The sequence below is a fragment of the Muscardinus avellanarius genome (assembly GCF_963383645.1).
Source record: "Muscardinus avellanarius genome assembly, chromosome: 7".
NCBI classification, from domain to species: domain Eukaryota; kingdom Metazoa; phylum Chordata; class Mammalia; order Rodentia; family Gliridae; genus Muscardinus; species Muscardinus avellanarius.
The window spans coordinates 26,783,590-26,808,398 of NC_137793.1; the positions used below are offsets into that span (position 1 = coordinate 26,783,590).

The window sequence follows — 24,809 nt, forward strand, 5'->3', positions numbered from 1 at the left end:
CCTATCCTCCCTCATCTTTTCTGAGATCCTCAATCGCGAGTGGACTCGCGCCCCATTTGGACTGAGCAAAGTTTGCGGCAAGGCTTAATCACTGTTAATGCACTTTGACTTTGGTCTGCGCAGCACTTACTGAATTCTACCTGATGCTGCTGTTTCTTCCCACACAAAGCCCCCCCCCCTCCCATCCCCGGTGCCTGAGACAGGAATGGTTCATTGCCTGTTCCCCTATTGAGGCAGTGAAACAGAGCCCCTTAACCAGTCATCACTTCAGTCTCTGATTACCAAGAGTCTGGTCGGAGCTCTGTGGTCACTGCACGTAGTTGGTCCCCATCACTGGTTCCTTGAAGTAGCCATGTAACATTGTACACTCCTGGGACAGACCCAGGTATGTTTTGGAGTTGCATAACCTGGTGGACATTCACCCTAGGGAAAACCAAGTATATTGCCTAGCTGCCTGATGAGTTGTTATATTCCAGATCAAAGTAATGGCTCTGTAAGTATCTATGCTTCTGCTTCCCTTGCTTCTATAGTGTGCGCTTCCCTGGTGAGATGAACATGGTGTCCGGTGGCCCAGGTTCAGAAAGAGGGATCATTGGGCTTTATCCCCTCCTCAAGTGTGGGAGAAACTAACCCAGTTCTCCTACTACCAATGCCCTGCCAGTGTGTAGGTTTTCTTTAGCACTCCTGTCAACCAGCATGCCAAAGGTCACATCTTTTGAAAATAAAGTTTGACACCCTTAGAACGACTTGCTGATTGTGAATACTAACCTTAGCAAGAGTGAATTGCATTTTTTGAAGACTGAGGTGATTATCTGCCATTGTGTGTTACTGGACAACTGAAACACTGGTCCCTTAACCGTTCAGGTGTTGAACACAAACAGTAGATGGAGGCAGTACCTGTGAGACCTCAATTTTGCATGAGTAGAAATCCAAAATACTCTTAATTCAGTTTTGTAGGGAAAGTACATAAAAATGTTCCTGTGGAATACTCAGATGACTTGGCTCATCAAGAGCCATTGTTATTACTGCCCCTGCTACTACTGCCTTTGCCTCTGCCTCAACAAATATCTTATCTCTTAGTGTGAGCTGCTTTCTCACTTGTAGTTCTCAAGAATAACTGCAGAGGGTAGAGATAGGGAAATAAAACTCAATCCCATGGGGATTGAAACCATAGCCAAATCTTATCTCTTGGAGAAGGCAAAATGCAAAAGGCCACAGGTGAGAAGCTGAAGGGTAAGAGAGCACAGTGACAACCCCCCTTGTTGGCTTGGCCAGTTCAGTGTGTCAGGCTCTGTGAAGAGTGTCTTTTGAGGTAATGGCAGAGTAAATTTTATGACTACCAATCAGTCCCTGAGGGATAAGTACAAATAACAGTGGGACTGACTATTTAGAAAGGGAAGGTAAAAAGGAAAAAATTGTAAACATTTATGTTTGGGGCCTGATGATAACATTACCTGGCATGGACTCTGAGTTGAGGGGGATGGAAGAGGATATTTCAGAAAAGACCCTCCCCAAATTCTGAGTGCTAACTCTCATATGCCTAGATCTGCATTCTTTCACCCCACATATATATTCAGGGACAGTCTCCTATACCCAAAAAGTATATTAAGGGATGAGCTATTCAAATTTACTATTGGTATTAAGAAAATTATTATATATTCAAATGCCTCATTGAATCTACATTTCAACAAATGATCAACATCATAAAAGATGAGTGACTAAAGTTAAAAGTTGCTAACTTCTGAATAAACAGTAGTGATTACATTAGTGTAAGAAGTACATAGAATAAGTCTCATGTTTGAAGATGCACTGGCCTTAACAGATTAAACCACAGGAAAATATTTTTTTCAAATGACATATTTACTTATTTTTTTTAAAAAAGACAGAAATTAATAGATTAGTTGAGAATTAACACATGTATTACAGTTTGAGTCTAAAGTGTCCAGAGAGCCCATTGATTAGAGGAGTAGCCATGTACAGAGGTAGGGCAGGACTGGAGGACTGAATTCCTTCTACTGTGGCTGGGTGCACTGTGTGTCCCTGGCTGCTTAGTCACACCATCTGATGCATTGACTCTGCTTCCCACTGTGATGCCCTGAGAATCTTTAGCTTCTACATGAAAGCCAGAATAAATGGACTAAAACTACTAAAATATCCAGATTGATGAGCAAATAAACCCTTCATTCTCTAAGGTTTGTGTTTTAGATATTTGGGTCCCCATGGTGAGGATGTTGACTGAGACAATATGTAATCTGAGCAGGGGAAAAATAAACTGGGAAAATAACTACCAAAGCAGAAAAAGAAAGAACCTATATCAGACATTTAGACTGCTTTGGAATAGAAAGCACAGAATGAACTTCCAAATAGTCTGGTAGGTTTGCTGAAGCTCATCTCAAACCTGTAATCTTGTGTCAGCCTCCCAAGTACTGAGATTACAAGTAGGTGCTACCACACCAGTTAAGAGGAGTTTTATAAGGGAGTTTTAATGCAATAGTTAATATTAAGGTGTAGCAGATTTCCTCCTAAAAACCTAAGCATTTCCATAATTGTATTTAATCATGTATAGTTACCATTACAATGACATACAGAAAATTTAAGAAGAACCCGAAGATTTCAGAAAACATACTCTTTAAACTGATTTCATCTATTAAGCAATTTTTTTTAATAGGGTAACATTTATAATACTTAAGTTCCTACCATTCTATTAAGCAATTTTTTAAATGATCAATATAATGTAGTCACAGTACATTACACACATAAAGCTAGAATATCTAAGAACGTGTAATTCATATTCAGCTAGGTGTGGTGGCAAAGGCCTGTAATCCCAGGTCTTGGGAATCTGAAACAGGATGATGGCAGGTTCAAGACCAGCCACAGCAAGTGAGCAAGAACCTCAATAACTTGGCTCTGTTCTAAAAATAAAAAAGAAAAGAAAGAATGTCCATGGGTTCAATCCCTGGTACCCCAAATTTTAAAATAAAAAAAAATCAGAATTCTTAAGAACATTTTAGGCTCCTATGTAGATCAATGCTTCTCAATTCTCCAGTACAATGACAGTAGTGTTGATTTCAAGCATGTGCAATATCCTATAAAAAGCGGCTTTTGTTTCATGCCCCTTTTCTGCATCAAAGCTAAATTTACTTTCATAATTATATTGAAAGCACTTTGATGAGTTAATAGATAATTAATTGGTGATTTAATTTAACAAAATGATATCTAATGTATAGATAATTCTTTGTTGAGATTAAATATACTCCGTTAATGATACAAGGCTTTAACAAAAACTTACTATGATGGGCAAATAATTCCTTTTTTAAGTGACACTAAAATGAGAAAATAAAGAATTGTGCATTTTTGTCACAATATTGCCACTATAATAAATGAAATATTCAAAAAAGAATACAGTTTTTCAGGTTTCTTAATTTTATGTGGTTGCTATCTAGAAAAATGAGAAAATATTGAATGCTGGAGTGCATTGGTTCTGTATAAATTTCAGCATAAAGTCAAGTATGCTTAATGAATGAAGCAGAAAATGTAATTCACTCCCTGAATTTGCCCTTTTGTAACACCTTCATGAAAGCTCGGGATACTTCTCTGTTGCGAAGGCTATAGATGAGCGGGTTCAGCATGGGGGTGAGGATGGTATAGAAGGCAGATACCATCTTGTCCTGGGTGGGGGACCGATCAGAAGTGGGTCGCATGTATATGAACATGGCTGCCCCATAGTACATCCCCACCACCATGAGGTGGGAAGAACAAGTGGCAAAAGCTTTGCGGCGGCCCTCCCCTGCCCCCATGTGAATGACCGCCAGGATCACGCGAGAATAGGAAGCAATGATGACTGTTACAGGGAACAGGAGCATAATGATGCAGCAGATGAATATCATCCTTTCAAATGTCAAAATGTCAGTGCATGATAGAGTGAGCAGGGCAGGGACATCACAGAAAAAGTGGGGTATCTCACGGGCACCGCAATAAGAAAAGGACAGTGCAACTGCAACTTCGATCACGCCATCCATGGAGCCAAGAATCCAGGAAGAAGCAGCCATGAGGCCACAGATCTTGTGGCTCATGAGAACTGGGTATCTTAATGGGTGGCAAATGGCCACATAGCGATCGTAGGCCATTGCAGCCAGCAGAAAGCACTCAGCCCCAAGCAGTGACACATAGAAGAATATCTGGGTTCCACACCCTGCCATAGAGATGGACTTCCTGCCAGACAAGAAATTGCAGGCCATCTTGGGGACAGTGGTACAGATGAGCATCAGGTCCATGAGGGAGAGCTGGCTGAGGAGGAAGTACATGGGCGTGTGGAGCCGGGTGTCCAGGTAGATGAGGAGAACCATAGCAGAGTTCCCCAGGAAGGCCACTATGAAGATGCCCAGGACCAGACTGAAGAGGATGGTGTGGATGGGACTGTGATTGAAGATGCCCAGCAAGATGAAGCCCGAGTTGAAAGTCAAGTTCTCCCATGCCATGGCAAATGTGTTCACTGTCCAGAGAACATATGAGGGATGGACTTACTGTCATAGAAACAAGATAGTCCTCTTACATACGCCCAACTACAATATTACATACACATTGGGAATTTGTTTCTCTGGGCGTCAGGTTTTTACTTGTAGATGAAGGAGATTAAGGCTTATTTTTACCTTGATGTGATGTGATTTTTAAATGCAAATTATATATATAACACATATATTAGACTTCATAGTAAAAACTTGAATGTTTTCTCAAAAGTCATGCTATCTAGTTTTAGAAGCTAGTCAAATGTTTAGTGTAGATCCTTTCATAATTAAACTGGATTATAAATTTTTGGAATCCCAAGACATTTCTATTCCATTTTCTATGGAACCTACATTATGCAAAGATGTTAAAATTCTGTCTAGAAAATTGAAAAAAGCATGTACTAAATTGAGGCCTTATGATTAAATGCCAGGTAAACAGAGACATTGAGATGCCATCATGAGAAATGCATTAAGTGACAGGTGATACTGGTCATAGTGAATTGTCATGAAGAAGGTTCTCTCCAACCTTTTCCCTTATTCCATCACTAAAATCTAAATGTATCCATGAGGCAGTCTAGTGTAGGCCATTAGTGAAGAACCCAACTAGAGGGGATTATAAAAGATAATTCACATTCCTCCAACAGGTTATTATAACAGTGGCAATAGAGAATAAGTAGTAACTTCTCTAAGCCTTATTTTCTACTTTGTCAATGTAGATATTTGTAATCTTATAAAAAGTTATGAAGAGTAAATACGGGTATTGAACCCAGAGGCATTCTACCTCCAAGCTACATTCTCAGCCCTTTTGTTTAGTTTTATTGTTTTGTTTTGAAGCAGGGTCTTGCTAGGTTGCTGAGGAATGCACTAAGTTTCTGAACTGACCCTCCTAACTCAGCCTGCCCAACTAATTAAATCACATTTTAACATATTTAAAATATTACCTGTTATAGTTTGTAGAAATGTCTTTTAAAACTAAGTATAACTGGGTGGGTGGAGTATAGAACCTAACTAGACTATTATCATTCATTGAAACAACAATTTTGTCAATTTTCTTCTTGTTATGGTACTGGGGATTGAACCCAGAGGCATTCTACCACTGATACCCCCAGTTCTATTTGTTTTATTTTGAAACAGGGTATCAATAAGTTGCTGAAGGTACCACTAAATTACTGAGACTGGCTTCAAACCTGTCATCCTCCTATCAGCCTCTCAAGTACTGGGATTACAAGTGTGTGCCACCACACCTGGCTTCTCCTTTAACACACACACACACACACACACACACACACACACACACACACACTTTTGTCCTCCTAAACTATTTACCTCCTAAACTATACTTTTGTCCTCATAAACTACTTATCATCAATTATGTGAATATACCAACATCCCAGTTGTAACTCAGAAGTTTGCTAAATCCTCTCACAGTTACATTTATCACTAAACTCAGTGCCTAATATATGGATAATTATAACCATGTGCCTTAATTTTTTCAATTATTTTGCCTTTCCACTCTTAATAAAAATTTTGCTAATTGTATTTTATTTTTTCTCTTCATTTATCATGTATTTTGAATTTACATAATAATTATATGCATTTATGTAGTGCCATGTGATTTTTTATATGTGAACAAGTAGAGTAATGTTCAAATCAGGATAATATTTCCTCAAACATTTTCTTGTTGTGAGAACAGTCAAAATTTTTTCTTATAGAATAATCAAAATATACACTACATCATTATCATCAACATGCCACAACATGGAGAGATATAACAGTCATTTTGTTAAGTAAAATAAGCAAAGCACAGAAAGATAACACATGATCTCAATCATATGTGGAATCTACAAAAAGTTGAACTCGGTTTGGCATGGTGGCACATACCTGTAATCCCAGTACTTGAGAGGCTGAGAAAGGACCACAGGTTCAAGATGAGCCTCAGCAACTTAGACCTGGTTTCAAACTAAAAAATTAAAACAGGGCTTGTGGCATAACTGAGAGTTAGAATGTCCCTGAGTTTAATCCCAAGGACCATATGGAAAAAAAAGTCGAACTATTAGAAACCTAGAAGAGAACGGAGGCTACGGGGAAAGGGGAGGCTATGGGGGGGAGTAGAGGGTGGAGGGGTACCGAGGAAAGTATGGTCATTGAATATAAGTTACAGTGAGATGAAGTAGTGATCTCTGGTATTCTATTGCACAGCAGGTTGACTATGGATAATGATAATGCGCATTTCAAAAAAGCAAATGATACTCTCTAAAACTTTTTTCTATAATTCACTCTCATGTAAACCTGTTATTACATACCCCAGAGAAAAATCTTAAACAGCAATATGGAAAAATTCCCATGTTTGTTTGTTTGTTTTTTTTTTTTCGGTACTGGGGATGGAACCCAAGGGCATTCTACCTCCAAGCTACACCCTCAGCCCTATTTTTTATTCTTTATTTTGAAACATGGTCTCACTGAGTTGCAAAGGGCCTCACTAAGTAGCTGAGGCTATCTGAGAACTGTGATCCTCCTGTCTCAACCTCCTAAATGCTGGGATTAAAGCGTGCACCACCATGCCCGGTTTATTTCCCATGATTTTTTTTTTTACACTTACTGATGAAAATGCATTGTCCAGGGGGGAAAAATCACATCACTTGATTCAATTACAGTGTCACTGATAATAAACATTTTTTTCAAGTTTACTCCTTAAACTTTCTATCCTTATGTGGCATTCTCTCTCTCTCTCCCTCCCTCACTTCCTCCTCCCCCCCCTCTCTCTCTATGTGTGTGTGTGTGTGTGTGTGTGTGTGTGTGTGTGGTGTGTTTATGTGTATATATTTCAAAAAAGCGAATTATATATAATATCATATATAATATATAATTATAATATATATAGTGATTGAATTCAGGGATTTTCTACCTCTGAGCTACTACCCCAGCCCTATTTTTTTTCTTAGTTTTGAAATGGAAATTTCTTGCTAAGTTACCATGAGATGCTGGCCTTGAACCTATGATCCTTCTGTCTCAGCTTTCCAAGTACTGGGATTACAGGTATTTTCTACTGTGCCTGTTTTTTTTTATAGGTTTTTAAATATAATTAATATTTGAAAATTAAAGAACACCAATGTGTATTGATTCCGGTTTTAAAAATATGCTATTTTTTGCATTTTATTTATTTACTTTTTATTGGTGCATTGAATTCATACATCTTAATGGGGTACAAGATGGTAGAAGCATATATGCACACATCACTCACTTATCCCTTCCCCAATTCCCACCCCATTCATTTCTCCCTCCCTCCTTCTCATGTTTGGCTTAATGATTGACTTTGATATGTTTGGGAATGTATCTCATGTACATTTTGCATTTTAGAAAAAAAACTATGTTTCAAGCCAATGCCCTGCATTCCTGAAAGATACCTAGAACATCAAGCTAACAATTATTTTGTTTTGGACTTAAGTTATTTAATTAATCTATAAATTTGAGATGTAGAAATGTTCAGAAAACTGGACTCTGCCATGGAAGAGTAATTCCATGGGCTAGGTTCTTTTTTTTGGGGGGGGGGCTTACTGGGGTTCCTGGAAACCCTTCTATCTTGTTGCTACACTCCCAGACCTATTTTTATGCTTTTTTATTTGGAAACAGGGTCTCTTAAGCCAGCGCAGCGGGCTTTGAACCTGCAGGATCCTCCTGTCTCTGCCTCCCAAGTGCGGGGATTACAAACCTGTGCCACCACATCCGGCTGGCTAGGTTCTTCTTTAACATGTATTTGTCTTCTTGTTTATCTTTTTGCCTTGCTAGACTATGTACTTCTGTTGATTCTTAATTTGACACGCATTTTGTTGTATTTTCTCACTTTATGCCAAACCTGAACTCACAACTCTCAATTTTCTTTACCACACCATCTCAGGAGGCTAAAGTGAACCATGTTTTATGGTTGTCAAGGTGCTTGTTTCTGAACACCTTGTTGAGTCTCCTCCATATCAACAATGTCTTATTTAATGATGTCCTCTACCTCAGTCCTTTACCTCTGTAAACCATAAGTCTCCTTTCAAACACACACACACACACCCACACACACACACACACACCTGCATCACCACCACCACTATCTCTCTCTGTGCTTCCTTTTTTCTTATGCAACCTTGGCATTTGTTGACCTTATAAAAAACATGTGGCTTCTAGCTCTATTCCACATAAATAGCAAATATCAGGAAACTCTCAAGAAGATAAACTTGGACTTCCTACTAACTCTTGTGACACCAGACAAGTAAAATAACATCTCTAAAATTTTGTTTTTGTTTTCTCCTCCTTTCACAGGGTTGTCTTAAAGATGAAATAAATTACCCCTTAAAGTTCCCTATCGAAGAACATGTAACACACTATGCATTCTTCAGATTGTTATCAGCACTACTCAGATCTGGTCATTCTTTCACTTTTTATAAATTTTCATAAACTCCACTGTTAATCACCAGTGAATAAATTTGAAAATATTCTGTTTTATGTAATATTGCTGGTTCCTGACTGATAATTTATGTGCTTGTTTCTTATATGCTTTTAATCAAAAAAGAAAAATGTATGCACAAAGGCTGTCCATAAAGTCCCTATAAAGATAAAAATATAAACAAATAGACCAGATCTACTGGAGTGTCTGGCAATGGTTCTCAAGTCATCTTATTTTATATAACTGTAAATAATGTCTAACATTCATTTAGCGTCTTCAGAGGTATTATTTAATTTCAAAACTGTAATAAATATAAGACATATTACTCTATTTTTACTGAGATTGAAAAGGGATGAATTAAATATCAACATGAAAAATTACCTCATTATTTGGAAGAATTTAAAATTACAGAATTTCTAATACACAGTTTTGAATAAAAGGTGGTTCCATCCAGTGTAGTGACCCCCAAATTGCCCAAACTGTACTTTGGAATCTTTGTCTCTTCAGTCTTACCTTCCACATGTCTTCAGCACGATATATTGCTTACAGGAAGCTGAACACATTTAAATTTCCAGAGACAACCTATGGAGCACAATTTTGCTAAGTCATCTGTGATTTGATTTTGCATTTTCTCCAGAGAATTCAGTCCCTTGTCTTCAATTATAGTTCTGTATGTTATCACCTACTTTTCCTCCTAGGGCTTTATATAATTCAGTTTAGAACTTGAAAAGATGATTCAATAAGATAAAAAAGAAAGTGATTTCACTTTATTGATGAATAATACAAACTCCCTGTTTTGTTTCCTTGGTCTTCTGGCTCATTCACATATTAATGACAACATTTTAACTCTCTCTCTTCTCTCTCTCTCTCTCTCTCTCTCTCTCTCTCTCTCTCTCTCTCTCTCTCTCTCTCGTTACTGCAGATTGAACCCAGGGGCATTCTAAGTTACACTCCCCTCCTGAAACTATTTTTAATTTTTTTATTTTGAAACAGAATTTACCTAAGCTACTAAAGGTCTTGCTAAATTGCAGAGGCTAGCCTTGAACTGCAATCCTCTTGTCTCAGCTTCCCAAGTACTGGGGTTATAGGCATGCATCACCTCACCTGACTTAATGTGTGTGTATGCCTTTACTATCTTGTGCTTAAGATGTATGACTACAATGCACCAATACAATTATTTTAAAAATCTCATAGGCTGACCCTTCGGCGACTTCTCCCCATCCGGAAGGACCCTGTGGTCTGGGCCCCTGGCTCTGACCCTGGGCGGGTGGGCAGGCACTGGCGGGGCACCCCTAGGCAATGCCCTCCCCACCCGGAAGGACCCTGTGGTCCGGGCCTCTGGCCCCGACCCTGGGCGGGTGGGCAGGCGCTGGCAGGGCACCCCTAGGCGATCACCTCCCCACCCGAAAGGGCCCTGTGGTCCTGGCCTCTGGCCCCGACCCTGGGCAGGTGGGCAGGCACTGGCAGGGCACCCCTAGGCAACCCCCTCCCCATCTGGAAGGACCCTGTGGTCCGGGCCCCTGGCCCCGACCCTGGGTGGGTGGGCAGGTGCTAGTGGGGCACTCCTAAGCACCCCCTTTCTACCTGGAAGGACCCGGTAAAAAAGGAAAAGAAAAAAAAAAGGAAAATATCGGAGAGGGGTCAAGGAGGCTGTGGCAGATGCCAGGATACTGGAGATGCAGACAAAACTTATCCAAATGAACTGGAATTATTGGAAAAATTCCCCGCTAAGGAGGACTGCTTCTTCTCTACATTGTTAAGTATCTTGGACCTCACCTGTAAGGAGAGAGACTTTAGTGGAAACCAAGGAGAAAGGCAGTGCTGAAAGCGGTGGAGACTTGTATTCAGGAGAAGCAGAAATCAGAGCCTACCAACCTTTTTTTTTTTTTTTTGGAGAAATTACACCAAAGGTCGAATGCTACCGTCACGCATGCTTAGGAACACTGGACAACATTCAGAGTGGAAAAAGAGCTTGGGAAAGATTTGAAATGGTGGAGGCAGTGGCAATGGCAGTGGCCAGTACTCAGGGGAGGCAGAGATCTGATGCATTACACCTGGAACCTTTGCAGTAATAACTCCAGAGGCAGAATGCTACCACCATGCACCCTCGAGAACGTGGGACAAATGGTTGGGTGAAGAGGGTGCTCAGATTAGAGCCTGCCGAGAGGTGAGGCTGGCGACAGACACAGCAAAGCTGGGATTAGAGCCTGTCGTGAGGCAAGGCTGGTGCTGGAGCCTCCGAGGCTGGGATCGGAGCCTGCCGAGTGGTTAGACCAGTGCTGGGGCCAGTGAAACTGGGATCGGATCATGCCATGAGGCAAGGCCGGTGCTAGGGCCTTCGAGGCCGGGATCGGAGCCTGCCGAGGCGTTAGGCTGGTGCCGGGCCAACAAGGCTGGGATTGGAGCCTGCCATGAGGTAAGGCCAGTACTGGGGCCTCCGAGGCTGGGATCGGAGCCTGCTGAGGGGTTAGGCCTGTGCTGGGGCCAATGGCCGGCATCAGAGCCAGCTGTGAGGCAAGGAGCTACTCGGGCCTCCAAGGCCAGGATCAGAGCCTGCCGAGGGGTTAGGCCAGTGCCGGGGCCAACGGCCGGCTTCAGAGCCTTCCGTGAGGCAAGGCCGCTATTGAAGCCACTGAGGCCAGGATTGGAGCCTGCTGAGGGGTTAGGCCGGTGCTGGGGCCAGCGAGGCTGGGATCGGAGCCTGCCGTGAGGCAAGGCTGATGCTGGGACCTCCGAGGCTGGGATCAGAGCCTGCTGAGGGGTTAGGCCGGTGCCAGGTCCAGCGACTGGCATCGGAGCCATCCATGAGGCAAGGCCGCTATTGAGGCCTCCGAGGCCGGGATCGGAGTCTGCCGAGGGGTTAGGCCGGTGCTGGGGCCAGCGAGGCCGGGATCGGAGCCCGCCATGAGGCAAGGCTGGTGCTGGGGCCTCCGAGGCTGGGATCGAAGCCATAAAGGGGTCAGGCCATTGCCAGGGCCAGCATGGCCGGGATCAGAGCCTGCCATGAGGCAGGGCCGGTGCTGGGGCCTCCAAGGCCGGGATCAGAGCCGGCTGAGGGATTAGGCCGGTGCCAGGGCCAGCGGCCAGCATTGGAGCCTTCCATGAGGCAAGGCCGCTATTGAGGCCTATAAGGCCGGGATCGGAGCCTGCCGAAGGGTTAGGCTGGTGCTGGAGCTAGCGAGGCCGGCACCGGAGCTTGCCATGAGACAAGACCGGTTCTGGGGCCTCCGAGGCTGGGATTAGAGCCTGCTGAGGGGTTAGGCCGGTGCCAGAACCAGCGGCTGGCATCGGAGCCTTTCGTGAGGCAAGGACACTATTGAGGCCTCTGAGGCCTGAATCAGAGCCTGCCGAGGGGTTAGGCCAATGCTGGAGCTAGCGAGGCCGGCATTGGAGTCTGCCGTGATACAAGGCCGGTGCTGGGGCCTCCGAGGCTGGGATCGGAGCCAGCTGAGGGGTTAGGCCAGTGTCAGGGCCAGCGAGACCAGAATCGGGGCCTCCCATGAGGCAAGGCCACTGCTTGAGCCAGCAAGGTCTGGATCAGTCCACCAGGTAGTCAGGCCACAACTGGGGCTGTGAAGAGTGGGATCGGTATTTGCAACGTGGCATGCACAGAGAAATATCGCAGAAAATTAAAACCAGATGCTTCCCCTAATCAGCAATAACTAGGAGGAAAGGGGCAACAGGAAGTGGTCAAGCTATAGAAAGGGCCCTATAGTGAAGCAACTAAGGTGACCAATTAGAGGGTATGGAAAAGGGGAGGATGGAGCCTAAAAAGCAGGTGGTACATAAACATATGTATCAAAGTTAATTACCAAACAAGCATGGGATCCAGGGAGGGAGAGGAAATGGGATGGGGAATGGATGAAGGCTAATTGGATGATGTATGCTTGTATATCCTCTCAAGTCTTGTATTCCAATGTGATGTATGATTACAATGCACCAATAAAAATAAATTTAAAAAAATTCAGTAAAACAGACAGGGGGTTCAAAGTGAAAGGCTCACTTCAGAAAAAGCATTCCGGTTTCAATGGCAAGGCCAGAGGCCTTTCTATACCAAAGGGACGATCTTGCCTTTGCATTGGCTTTCTGTTTGCCTGGAATGGTCTCTAGAAATCCTCACCACTAAGGTCTTCCCAACCCTCAAGGGTTCGTGGCTCCTAAATGAGGCCACCTTGCCCAACCTACTTAAATCATAACCTCCTCACTCCCACTCCAATGCATCCAATAATCAGCCTTATTATTCTATAACCTTCAACCTAACTCTTCCTGTTTGTGGCTTTTCTTTTTTTATAGAACTCAATTTCCTTTCAATAAACAGACTATAATTAAAAAAAAAATCTCATAGGCTTCAGGGGAAAAGCAGGCAACTGGGTCTCTCTCTCTCTCTCTCTCTCTCTCTCTCTCTCTCTCTCTCCTACTCCCTCTCCCTCTCCCTCTCTCATACTAGGGATCGAACCCAGGGACATTCTACCTCTGAGCCCAATTTTTTTCCCTTTATTTTGAAACAGGTCTCACTAAGTTGTGGAGAGCCTAAGTAAGTACTGGGATTACAGGTGTGTGCTACAATACCTGAATCAAGTATTTCTAAGAAAAAAATACTATTGGAGGGAGTGGAATATTTCTACTTTATATCTAAATTATTGCAGGTTATTAATTAATTAATTAATTAATTAATTTCGGTGGTACTGGAGTTCCTGGAAGCCATTCTACCTCTGGGATACACTCCCAGTCCTATTTTTATGCTTTTTTATTTGGAAACAGGGTCTCTTAAACCAGCCCAGCTGGCTTTGAACCTGTGCGATCCTCCGGTCTCCGCCTCCCAAGTGCGGGGATTACAAGCGTGCGCCACCAGGCCAGGCGATTGCAGATTATTTAAAATTAGTTTCTTACCTCAAGATTCTATTAGGTGATTTCCTTGGATAATTAATAATGTCTTTTTAGGGTTTTTTTTTTTTTTGTGTGTGTGTGTGTGTGTGTGTGTGGTACTGGGGTTACTGGAGCCCTTCTACCTCCGGGCTACACTCCCAGACCTATTTCATACATTTTTATTTTTGGAAACAGGGCCTCTTAAGTCAGCGCAGCTGGCTTCGAACCTGCGAGATCCTCCTGTCTCCGCTTCCTAAGCGGGGGTGGGGGGTGGGGGGTGGGGGGTGGGGGTGGGGAGTGGGTGGGTGGGGGGGCGGGGGCGAGGGCGGGGGGAAGAGCGGGGGGGGGGGGGAGGGCGGGGGCAGGGATTACAAGCATGAGCCACCACCACCACGCCCAGCATCTTTTTAGTATTTTACTTTTTTTTTTTTTTTTTTTTTTTGTTGCGGGTCTGGGGATGGAACCCAGGTGCATTCGACCTCTGAGCGACACCCCCTGCCCTATTTTTTATTTTTTATTTTGAAACCGGGTCTCACTGAGTTGCAGAGGGCCTCACTAAGTAGCTGAGGCTGTGGGAGAACAGCGATCCTCCTCTCAGCCGCCGGAGTGCTGGGATTACAAGCGTGCTCCACCACACCCAGCTAATTTTTTACTTTTATATTCATCCTTTTCCCCTCTTTCCTTCCTCTCGCTTCAAGGGTTTAGTCATTTGCTTCTTTCTTAGCTCTGTGTGGGCTTTCCCTCTCAAAAAAGTTTGCCTTATATTTTGACTTTAGGCTTTGAAAAACAAAAATGTTTGCACAACTCAGCCAAATTTACTAAAATCACACATTTAATTTCACAAACTCTAATTTAAAATGTAATATTATTATGCATGGGTTCATTTTTATATTAATGTGTATAGCACACGGTACCAGGCAAACCTAATACTACTTGGCTGTCTGTGTTCCTAGTAAATGTCCCCTTTTTAAGGGCAGCACTTAAGTAGGGAGGAAGGAAAGGAGGCAGAGCTCAATGATGAAGCTTTGAATTTATTTACTTATTTTTTGATAGGAGCCATTCACTTGCTCTTCCTCACAAGCTCTATATTTACTTTATATGTACTGTGACTAGATTTCAAGGCCCTCTGGGCTGTTGTGGGGAACATGCATTCCAAGCCTTATCTTTCACTCTCGAATTTTTGGCGGGACTAAATCTATCAACCTGTTTCCATCTACTTTCTCTTATCCTAATATTTGTTAACATTTCTAATTTTCTGTTTATTTATTTCAATAACTACTATGTAAAGATGAATTCCTCTTTGCCTTCTCCAAGTCCAAAAGCTCGATATAAAGTTTAAAACACTATTATTTATGTTACTGAGTTGCACATTACTATTTCAATGCCTCCTTCACTATCCTCGAACAAATTACTACTGTACATTTTATCTTCCAAAACTGAATTTTCTAAAACTTTTGATCTCTGCAGGAATCATTCATTCCATAAACATAACAACTCAAAAATTGTAACTCAGAGACTTCATTCTAAATTTTTAATCAGTTCTAAATTTTCTTAGAAATGTTTCTTACATTTATAATGCTATTCTGGAAACTCAGCCCCTAATATGTGGATAACTTTAGCACATGATACCTAATGTTTTCTTTTCTTTCATTCTTTCTTCCTTCCTTTCTTTCATTCTGGTGATTGAACCCAAGGGCATTCTACTTCTAATGTACACCCCCAGCCCTATTTTATTTTTTATATTTTGAAATAGCATCTTATTAAGTTTTTGAGGGTCTTGCAAAATTGTTTAAGGTAGGCTTGAACCTGTGATCCTTCTGTCTCACCCTTCCAAGTACTGAGATTACAGGCATGCACAACCACCTCCAGCTGCTATTAAATTTTTTAATGTTTTTTTTTTTGTTTTGTTTTGCTTTTTCACCCTTCTTTCATAAATTGCTAGGTAGAGATTTCTAAAAGTGTTTCACATCATTTACTCTTGTACAATACTATCCTTGTATGCCAAACTTCCTCTCAGAAACAAAATGTTGTCTCAAAAGTGGAGACAATAATTAACAGTAGAAAATCCTGAGATTTTTTTTCCATGCCTGTTGATTGAAATTACTCAGCAAAAAATTACCACAACATTTGGCTCAGTAGAATTACAGTTCCCTAATCACCTTTCAAACGTCCGTCTCTGAATATTACTGAACTTAAGACCAAGCCCTCAACACATGAGTCTTTGATGGAAATTTCCTATCCAAACTATAATAAGGAATGCAGTCAAGATGGCTCAACTGAGTTGCCTGTTGTGGGATTCTTGCCCAGAAATATTGAGGCAACAAGAAAAAACTAAAGAGAACTCTGAAAGTTAACAGAGAAGAGAAGGAAATCATAAATAGTACAGAATCTGAAAGGCAACCTACAGAAAAGAATAAAACAATTTGTAATTTTGATCTTGCCTCCCTGGGTGGGGGCACCTGACACTGCTGGGAAAAGTGGCCTGTGTGAGAAAGTGCTGTCAACTTAATCATACCAGCAGACCGGCAGTCCTAACTGCAGGAGAATTCCACAGTCCTCACAACTAAGCTTCGACAGCTGCTGCTAAATGCCATCTTGGTTTAGGGGCCGGTTGCTGGGTTCTGATGGCACTAGAATCTTTGAGTCGGTCTGTGCCTTACCAGGTGGAAGACAGCCCCCTGAATGTCCTGTAGCTTCAGGATCAGTGGCTGCTAGACCCACAAGACTGAGTCCCTTCATGTATGCCTTCTGAGCTTTAGGAAATGTATCCCCCAAGTCCATAACTTTGGGACTGTAGCTCCCATTGCCATGTACCTGTTTCACTTATTTCTTGAAAATCTCCCAAATATGCCCCATGGCTACAAGAATACAGCGACTAGTGGCCCCAACTAACATCCACCACTAAATCCCTAATGCCACCAGGGCTTGAATTTGAAGTGTGGACACAAACTATTGGTTTCCTATGTCCACTGCAAAGTTGTACAACTACATTATGAACTACGGAAGTCTAGACTGTTGAGGCACTCACAGTGCTGACACTAAGAGACACAAACACAAAGCCATCTAGGGTCACATAAAAGAGATGACCAGATCACAGAAGCGAGATGTGTCCTTACTTCCGCAGATAAGACACAAGTTTTCACCACTGACCCTAGAGGCACCATCCCTACATTACACAGATACAGGAAAAAAGGAGGTTCAGATGTAAATATACTTGGGGCAGTGATACTAATTGGATCATTATTGGACTGGCGAGAGGAATGACTTACAAGGCCGGGGCTGCCCAAGACATTTTAACAACCATGGGGATAGTGCCATAAAAAATGGACAAAATTTAAAACTGCCAGCAAAATCTATAGACTCACTGTTCAAATTGGTGATAGAATATAGGCTAGTTCTAATATTATACAAGTCGTCATAACAAGTCTTTTTATTTATATTAGGGCCAACGTAGGTAATAAAGACTAGGTGTTTATTCTTTTTCTTTTTTCAGTTTTTTGCTTTTTGCTTATTTAATATGAACCCAAAGGATAAGTTTTTAGGGGTAGCATGATTTAATTTTTTAAAGCCTGAGATATGTATTTCTTGTTATATTTTTAAAAGGTATATACTAGGTTGAGTGTGGGTGAACGAGGAATGGATTTCCAATTAAAAAGGAATTAATTTATAACTGGATGATATAGCCTTAAGGATTTCTTTAGTAAGTCATATTTTGTTATGCTTTGTTTTAACTTTTTAAATACCTGAAAGGGCAAAGATTTATGTCTCAAATTTTGTCCTTGAACTCTGATGATAGGGAACACCTGCTCCCCCCCCCACCCCCCGCCAATGGCAGCCTCCTTTAAGCAGGCAGCTATTTATTATAGGCTCAGATCTTTCAGAGGTTTCCATAGAGAAGATGGCAAAGCCAGTTGAGGTGGCAAGGAAGTTTTCCTTCATAGGCATGAGGAGAGGAGGCAATCTGTCCTCTAGTGGGGCTGAAGGGTCAGGGCCCTTGGAAGGAATATAGGAGTATTAAAAGCAATTCACCCACTAGTGGGTCTGGGGATTCAGGTTCCTGAAAAGAGGAAGTATGAAGAGGGTGTGGAGCAGTTTTGACTATTCTCCAGGTTATTGGTGAGGATAGGGATATCTTTTTCCATTGTTTATGGCAATGCCTTAAATTTCTTTTAACCTGCTCTCATATTCCTGAAGCTAAAACTCATACATCTGAGATTCATGGGTGATGCCGAATTACTGTCTGTATGAGCTGAAGGAGTTGTCCCTCTTTTACATGACACTGAGCCATGTTTAACAGCTGTCATAATGCTTTAACAAGATCTACTACTCTCTGTCTAGATTATTAGCCATGATAGAAAACCTCTCACTGAAAGTTCCAATGGTTGGAAACTATCCCGTGTGGGTGCCTCTGTTCCTTATCGGAATGAAGTAAATGGGACCAATTGGGGTCTCTCCCTCTCTCTCTCCCTTTCCCTCTCCCCCTCCCCCTCCCCCCCTCTCTCCTCTCTCTTTCTCTCTATCTGTGGCTCATGATGCTGAGGTCTCTGATATGTAACCCCTTACAAAGGGGCACCATTTGCTGGGCTCTGTACCAGCAGGGTACAGATGACTCAATGAAAAAATGCTCTTGAGACTTTATTCTTGGTCTCAAAGAGGTGAGAGGGAAGAAGGCAAGAGAGCCAAACTATTTAAGTGGAACTCAGCTCTTCCTTTTATTACAGATTTACATAATTAAGTTTGGGTCAATAAATTGTTAATTGTATCTGGCTAAGGACTAAGAACATTGTGTTAGGAATTCTTTAAAAGATAAGTTGTTATCTGGCAGTTTTGCAAGAGCAGCAGAGGTTGCTGGCTTCAGCTCCCTCCTTAAGGCAGTGTTCCACCTTTAAGCAAAGCATGTAAAGGGTGTAATAAAACAGAAGAAAATAGTTTAATAGTAAAGAAGCATTGAGGTCTGTCTTCAGTTCCCTCAAGAAAGTCAGTTTTCTGCCAAAGCAAGCAAGAAGCTATAAATTCTTAAGCCAATATTATTTTAGACTTAGAAGAGTTTCTCACAAGACCCCTGAAGAAGAAAGGATCCAAGTTTGGAGTGGGGATGAGATGTGGTTTGGGAGACAAACAGAGAAACTCTGCATCTATAGGAAATACCCATGAAACAATGGAATGCAGACGACTGGAATAAGACACAAGCAACTTCAGAGCACCCTGGCTTTCACTCTTGGCCAGTGTGCTTGACCCATGTCCATGTCTGCCAAAAAACATTTGTGCAATGTGCAACACCAAAAAAGGCTGGCATTAAATTGCTGGACTTCTCTCCGGATCCACTCCAGCTCCAGCTACTGCCCCTCTAGAAATATTTCAACCCCAGACCAAGGAGAAGCTTCTCACGCTCGAGATAGCCCACATGCTCCCTTGACTATGTCTCTGCTTTCTTAAACCTCAGTCTATAGCCGGGCGTGGTGGCGCACGCTTGTAATCCCAGCATTGAGGAGGCTGAGACCTGGAGGATCGCGGTTTGCAGACAGCCTCAGCTACTTAGTGAGGCCCTCTGCAACTCAGTGAGACCCGGTTTCAAAATAAATAATAAAAAATAGGGCAGAGGGTGTAGCTCAGAGATGGAATGCCCCTGGGTTCCATCCCCAGACCCGCAAAACAAACAACAAAAAAAACCCTCAGTCTATGTCTCTGATTGGTATGTGCTGAAATTCGTTTTTATCATGTTTGCAGAGGACTCCACTTGCCCTGTGTCAAGGTACCCTGTCCAAGAACTCCTCAGACTTCCAGTGACAGTAAGAAACGAGAGGTATTGGAAGATTAAAATAGAGCAATTTTTGAAGTACAGCCAAAAATAGGTAGTTCATTAATACAAATATGCAGCATTGTACTGACCACATATTAAAACAGTAATATTTTCTATACATTGCATTAAAAGGAAGTCTATTTTTTTTTTTTTTTGTCAGTGCTGCAGGGCCTCTTACTGACTAGGAAATCTATAATACTGAAGCTATATCTCTGGCACTTCACCTGTTTAACTTTTTAATTGTGACTTTGAGAAAATTCAGTTACACATGTGGTGCCCTCTTTATTTTTATTGAACGCTGCACAGCTCAGGCGTTCTCCTTTTAAGACCCAAGGTCAGGAAGATTATGAAAGCTGGAAATTTAAAATAATTGTGATGTTATTTCCATTTTGTAAAATTAATTAATTTATTTTTTTGGTGGTAGTGGGGTTCCTGGAAGCCCTTCTACCTCCAGGCTACACTCCCAGGCCTATTTTATGCATTTTTATTTTTGGAAACAGGGTCTCTTAAGCCAGCGCAGCTGGCTCCGAACCTGTGCGATCCTCCTGTCTCTGCCTCCCAAGTGCGGGGATTACAAGCGTGCGCCACCACACCCGGCCATGTTATTTCCATTTTTGAAGAGCATATATATTTCTATATAGTATTAACTTTTGTTATATTGTCACAGGGGAAGGGGTGATTTTACAATTCAAGATTAAGGGTTCCTCGACATAAATTACAGAAAATAATTTCAGCACGCACTGGAGACATAGAGACTTAATTAGGAAAGTAAGAAATATACATTCAACGATGAACTCAGGCCACCCCAAAGTGAGAGAAGCCCTTGGGGACTGCGGAGCTCTTTTTTATAGGGGACGTTTGTGATGAGTAGGCTGGAGGGGGTATTTGAGGATGACCCTAGTCCACTAGGGACATGCTTTAGGGTGTTTGCATCATCTTCTAGGTCCTATTCTTCACTGTCTTGGTCCTGACCTTCACTGTCTTAGTAGGTATCCCTCTTGTTTAAACTGTTCAAGGACAGCCAACAGTGCATGGATAAATTGCTTTCTTGAGTAGTACTCAAGGAGATTCCTCTTATGTGTGACCTTGTCATCTGAAAAGAGTTGACTGTTCAACTCAGGATCTGCAAGGTCCTTGACTTACATGATAGGAAAAAGAATTTCAGCACAAGCCAGAGACATTAACAGATTTATTTTAAAAAGTAAGAAATACGTGGGCTACCTCCAGAGTGAGAGGGGTGCTTTGGGAATGCAGGGCTCTTCTTTTAAAGGAAGCTTTGTAAATGGACAACTTGAGCTGTGGCGTTTCAGCCTGGTTGGATTCCTTTGATTGTGGAGCACAGAGCAGGTGGCAGTGATCTGGTTCTTCTTGGAATCTTCAGGTTGGCATTATCTAGTTGATGGACAGCACTTGGACTGAACCCATCTTTGGGCTTTGGACAATATGTTTCTCTAGACTTTGATCCATCTAAAAACAGAATATGCACAATTCACTAGTCATATAGTTTTCTAAGATTTATTGGACATACCTTCCAGGTAACAGTGAGGACCATCATGGAGTTTTTAGATTTAAAACTACAGTCTCAAGCCGGCATGGTGGCACACGCTTGTAATCCCAGCATTCGGGAGGCTGAAACCGGAGGATCACGGTTCGAGGACAGCCTCAGCTACCAAGTGAGGCCCTCCGCAACTTAGTGAGACCCTCTTTCAAAATAAAGAATAAAAGCCGGGCGTGGTGGCGCACGCTTGTAATCCTAGCACTTGGGAGGCTGAGACAGGAGAATCGAACAGGTTCGAAGCCAGCCTCAGCTACTGAGTGAGATTAGTGAGACCCTGTTTCCAAATAAAGTATAAAATAGGTCTGGGAGTATAGCTCAGAGGTAGAAAAGCGCCTGGGTTCCACCCCCAGTACCACCAAATAAATAAATAAAAGAATAAAAAAAATAGAGCAGGGGATGTGAAAAAACACACACACACAAAAAAAAAAACCCCCCAAAAAATCTACACTCTCCTTTTTCTTCCCTATTTGTCTTCTTTTTACCTGTTACTTTTATTTTTCTTATGCCACCTTAACCTCTGTTCTCCCTTTATGTTTCTCTTCTACCTATTTATTTTATTTCTATCCGACCTCAATGACTTTTTAGATAATCTCCTTCTACACCAGGTCAAATGAAAATTCTCTGGGCAGGGGTAGGTCCCTGCATAGCAAGGAAGTTCAGACTGAAAACGTGGCCACCTAGAACAAGTCACTCTGGCTTTTTTCAACCAAGGATTGTATTACATTTCCGATTCCTCGAAGTTAGAGGGGGAGGAGCCTAACGCAGGCGCATCAAAGAGATACAGCGACCAATCAGGTGCTCAGGTGGAGTGGAGGGGGCGGGGCTCCGCGATCTCGCGAACTTTTCTCCCTCTGCGGGATCCACCACAGCTCCTAGGCACTTTGCCAGGTCTTCCTGCAAGTGTCTTCTATTCCGCAGACCTCGTGGCTCAGCTGCCGCCTCACCTGCTGACCAATCTGTGCCAAGAGTTCTAGGTTGGGCGTGCACGCCACGGACCGGGAAATGGTGAGTGTGCGGCGGGGCTCGCCGGGGCGGACCAAACGCGCCGCGCTGACCCGCTGGGTCAGCCCCGGAGTCGCGTCCTGGGTCCCGTCACCTCTGCCCCGCGGGGAGCTGAGCAGCGGCGGGTTCGCGTCTAGGGAGGCTCAGAGCCTGCAGCCTGAGCCCTGGCCCTCAGCTGCGAGGTGGGCTGGGCTGTAGCGACTCCTCGGCTCCCCAAGGTCTGGACTCCGGGGTGAGGTTCTGTGGGACAGCTGGGTCCCTAGGTGGCTGTCCCGCATTTCTTCCTTAGTTTCTTGTTAGCCTCCTGAGTCTTCCAAACGCACAGGAAGCGGAGTCTGGAGTCTACTTTGCTTTCCCCGGTGTATAGCTCCTAAGTCTAAAACTCCAGTTCCAGCCCCTCTTTAAGTAAAGCTCCAGTTCACAGCATTATCAGCTACTTGTTCCCCATCCAGGTGGACGCAGTATTGTAACTGCCACTTTTTAATGATGATAATAATATTAGTATATAATAATATTGACACTTAGTAATAATGGTAATGGATGGGACTTTAAAAAAAATATTTATCTGTGTGAAGTTTTCTAATGGGAGAAAACAGAACGATCACCTGTAACTCCACATTTAAACCTGATGTTCTTGAACGTTTTCTTCCGGAGACACAGACACCTTATCAGAGTGGTTGGGATTCACTTGGGAAACTTAGAGGGGGTCCTGGCCCTGGGTTTCAGCACCACCTGGTGCTTCCATTAGGTGACCACAGCTACCAGTTTTCCTGAAGTGTGTTGTGACTTTCAAATCCTGGGTCAGCTCCTCCTGGAGGACAGCCTGAGGTGGGCCCTGGGGCTGAGTGGAATCACCTGGAATTGATCTGGTCTAAGCAGCTAACTCCAGTTCCCATTTCTTATAGACATTTTGGTCAGCCAGCGGGACTCTGGTGTGTGTGGGGAGGATGATTCCCGCCCTCTGGATTCTCTCAAGAGTTGTAAAGGCAGAAATTACCTCATAGGGCAGGGAAAACTCACCCCTGCAGGGTAGTACAAAGTTCTTCATCCGGCAGGATGGGCTGGGAGGAGGATGGCTGGCTGTTCTGAAACTGAGCCTGACCTGTGTTCCAGGCAACTGTGCCCCTCCCTGTCTACGGGTAGAATTGATACTGTACTGAGGTTGTTCTAGACTGTCAAAACAAATGCAGATTTGAGCAAGAAGTGACTTTTTTCTGAAGAACTGCTATAGGTGGAAAGTGATGCAGTTTCTCCTCTTACTGCATTCTTTTCTTGAAAACTAAAGAATTAAGTTGATAAACGGTATAAGGGCAGGTATAGGGCTATAAAGAAGTACTTTAAGCAAAGGGAAGATAGAAGACAAAAGTCCCTCCTACACACACACACACACACACACACACACACACACACACACGCGGGCAGGGTTCTGTGAAGAGTAACCTTTGAAATTCTTGGGGAGTGAATTTTTGGGAGGTTCCCCACCATCTCTTTTGTGAATGGTCTGAGTCAGGTCTTGGGAACCCAGTTTTAATTCATAATTTGAACCTGTATTCAAAGGTCAGTGGGCCCTTCTACTCTCCTGGGCCACTTGTCTGCTTCCTCATCCTTTTTCTTCTAATCACTCTTGGAGCTTGATGTTTTATATTAACGGGCACTGTTATCCCTGGATCTGTTTACCTTTGTTATATCTGTTCTTTATAGACAAGAGGGTCTCTTTTAGCCCTTCTTGTTCACCCAGGTCCTCTGCCCTACCTCAGAAGGACCAGATATAAGATGCACAAAACCTCATGGGTTATGCAGAAAGGACCTTGCTTTAAGAGGGAGGAGCAGACAAGATTTGCAAGGAGGCGGGGGGGAAGGGGCTACCTGGAGGGTAGTAAAGTAGATCCCAGGTCAGTGAATGTTGTTCCCAGAAGTCAGCCTGTTCTTAGGAGAGGTCATGAAGGTTGTATGGTCAGGCTTAGCTCAGGTTGAGGGTGAGTCAAAAAGGTCAGGGTCCTGGGGGCAGAGAGAAATGTAAACCAAGTTTGTTAACAAGTATATATTTCTGATCGCTGAAGGGAAAACTATTCAGCTAATTGATTTTGAGAGCAGGTAAGGAGGAATGAAGAAAGAGAGGGAGGGAGGGGGGAAGGGAAAGGAAAAAAAGGTAAGAAAATTTTCAGAAGCAGTGCCTGGCTTTGTCATAGATTAAACAGGAAAGGATGGTCAGGCATGGTGGTGCATTCCTATAATCCCAATACTTGGGAAGCTGAGACAGGAGGATCACAGATTCAAGATCAGCCTCAGCAACTTAGCAAGACCTTGTTTCAAAATAAATTTTGGAGGTACAATACCCCTTAATTCAATCCCCAGTTCCAAATAGCAATATTTTGATGGAAAGAACATCTCTATAGCATAATTCAAAGAATAGGGGAATTTCTTTTGTTGAAAGTTACAGTCTTCTTTTGCCCTAAGTATTATTTTGTTAATGTTCCATGAATTGTGTATGTAATGGGAAAAAAATTGTCAGATTGTTGACTTTAGATAGATTGCTCAAAAATGTGCATTTATTTCTTATATTTATCCTTAATCATTTGCATGTGGTTAAATATTACTTTTTACTGATCACTGTTTACATTGAACATTTATCTCATGAAGTTTCATGTT

General features: G+C 42.7%; 2 protein-coding genes across 2 annotated transcripts in view; one reads left to right on the forward strand and one right to left on the reverse strand.

Moving 5' to 3' along the window:
• The window catches only part of LOC308265016 (olfactory receptor 2G6-like), a gene marked incomplete at both ends in the record, with an annotated part of 658,093 nt that overhangs the window by 304,635 nt on the left and 328,649 nt on the right, over positions 1-24,809 (forward strand). The window lies entirely within an intron of this gene.
• LOC308265247 (olfactory receptor 2M3-like) lies at positions 3,540-4,478 on the reverse strand (the record flags this gene model as incomplete). Its single annotated transcript, XM_080698844.1, has 1 exon — positions 3,540-4,478. One exon carries the CDS (start codon positions 4,476-4,478, stop codon positions 3,540-3,542), a length of 939 nt encoding a protein of 312 aa, XP_080554970.1.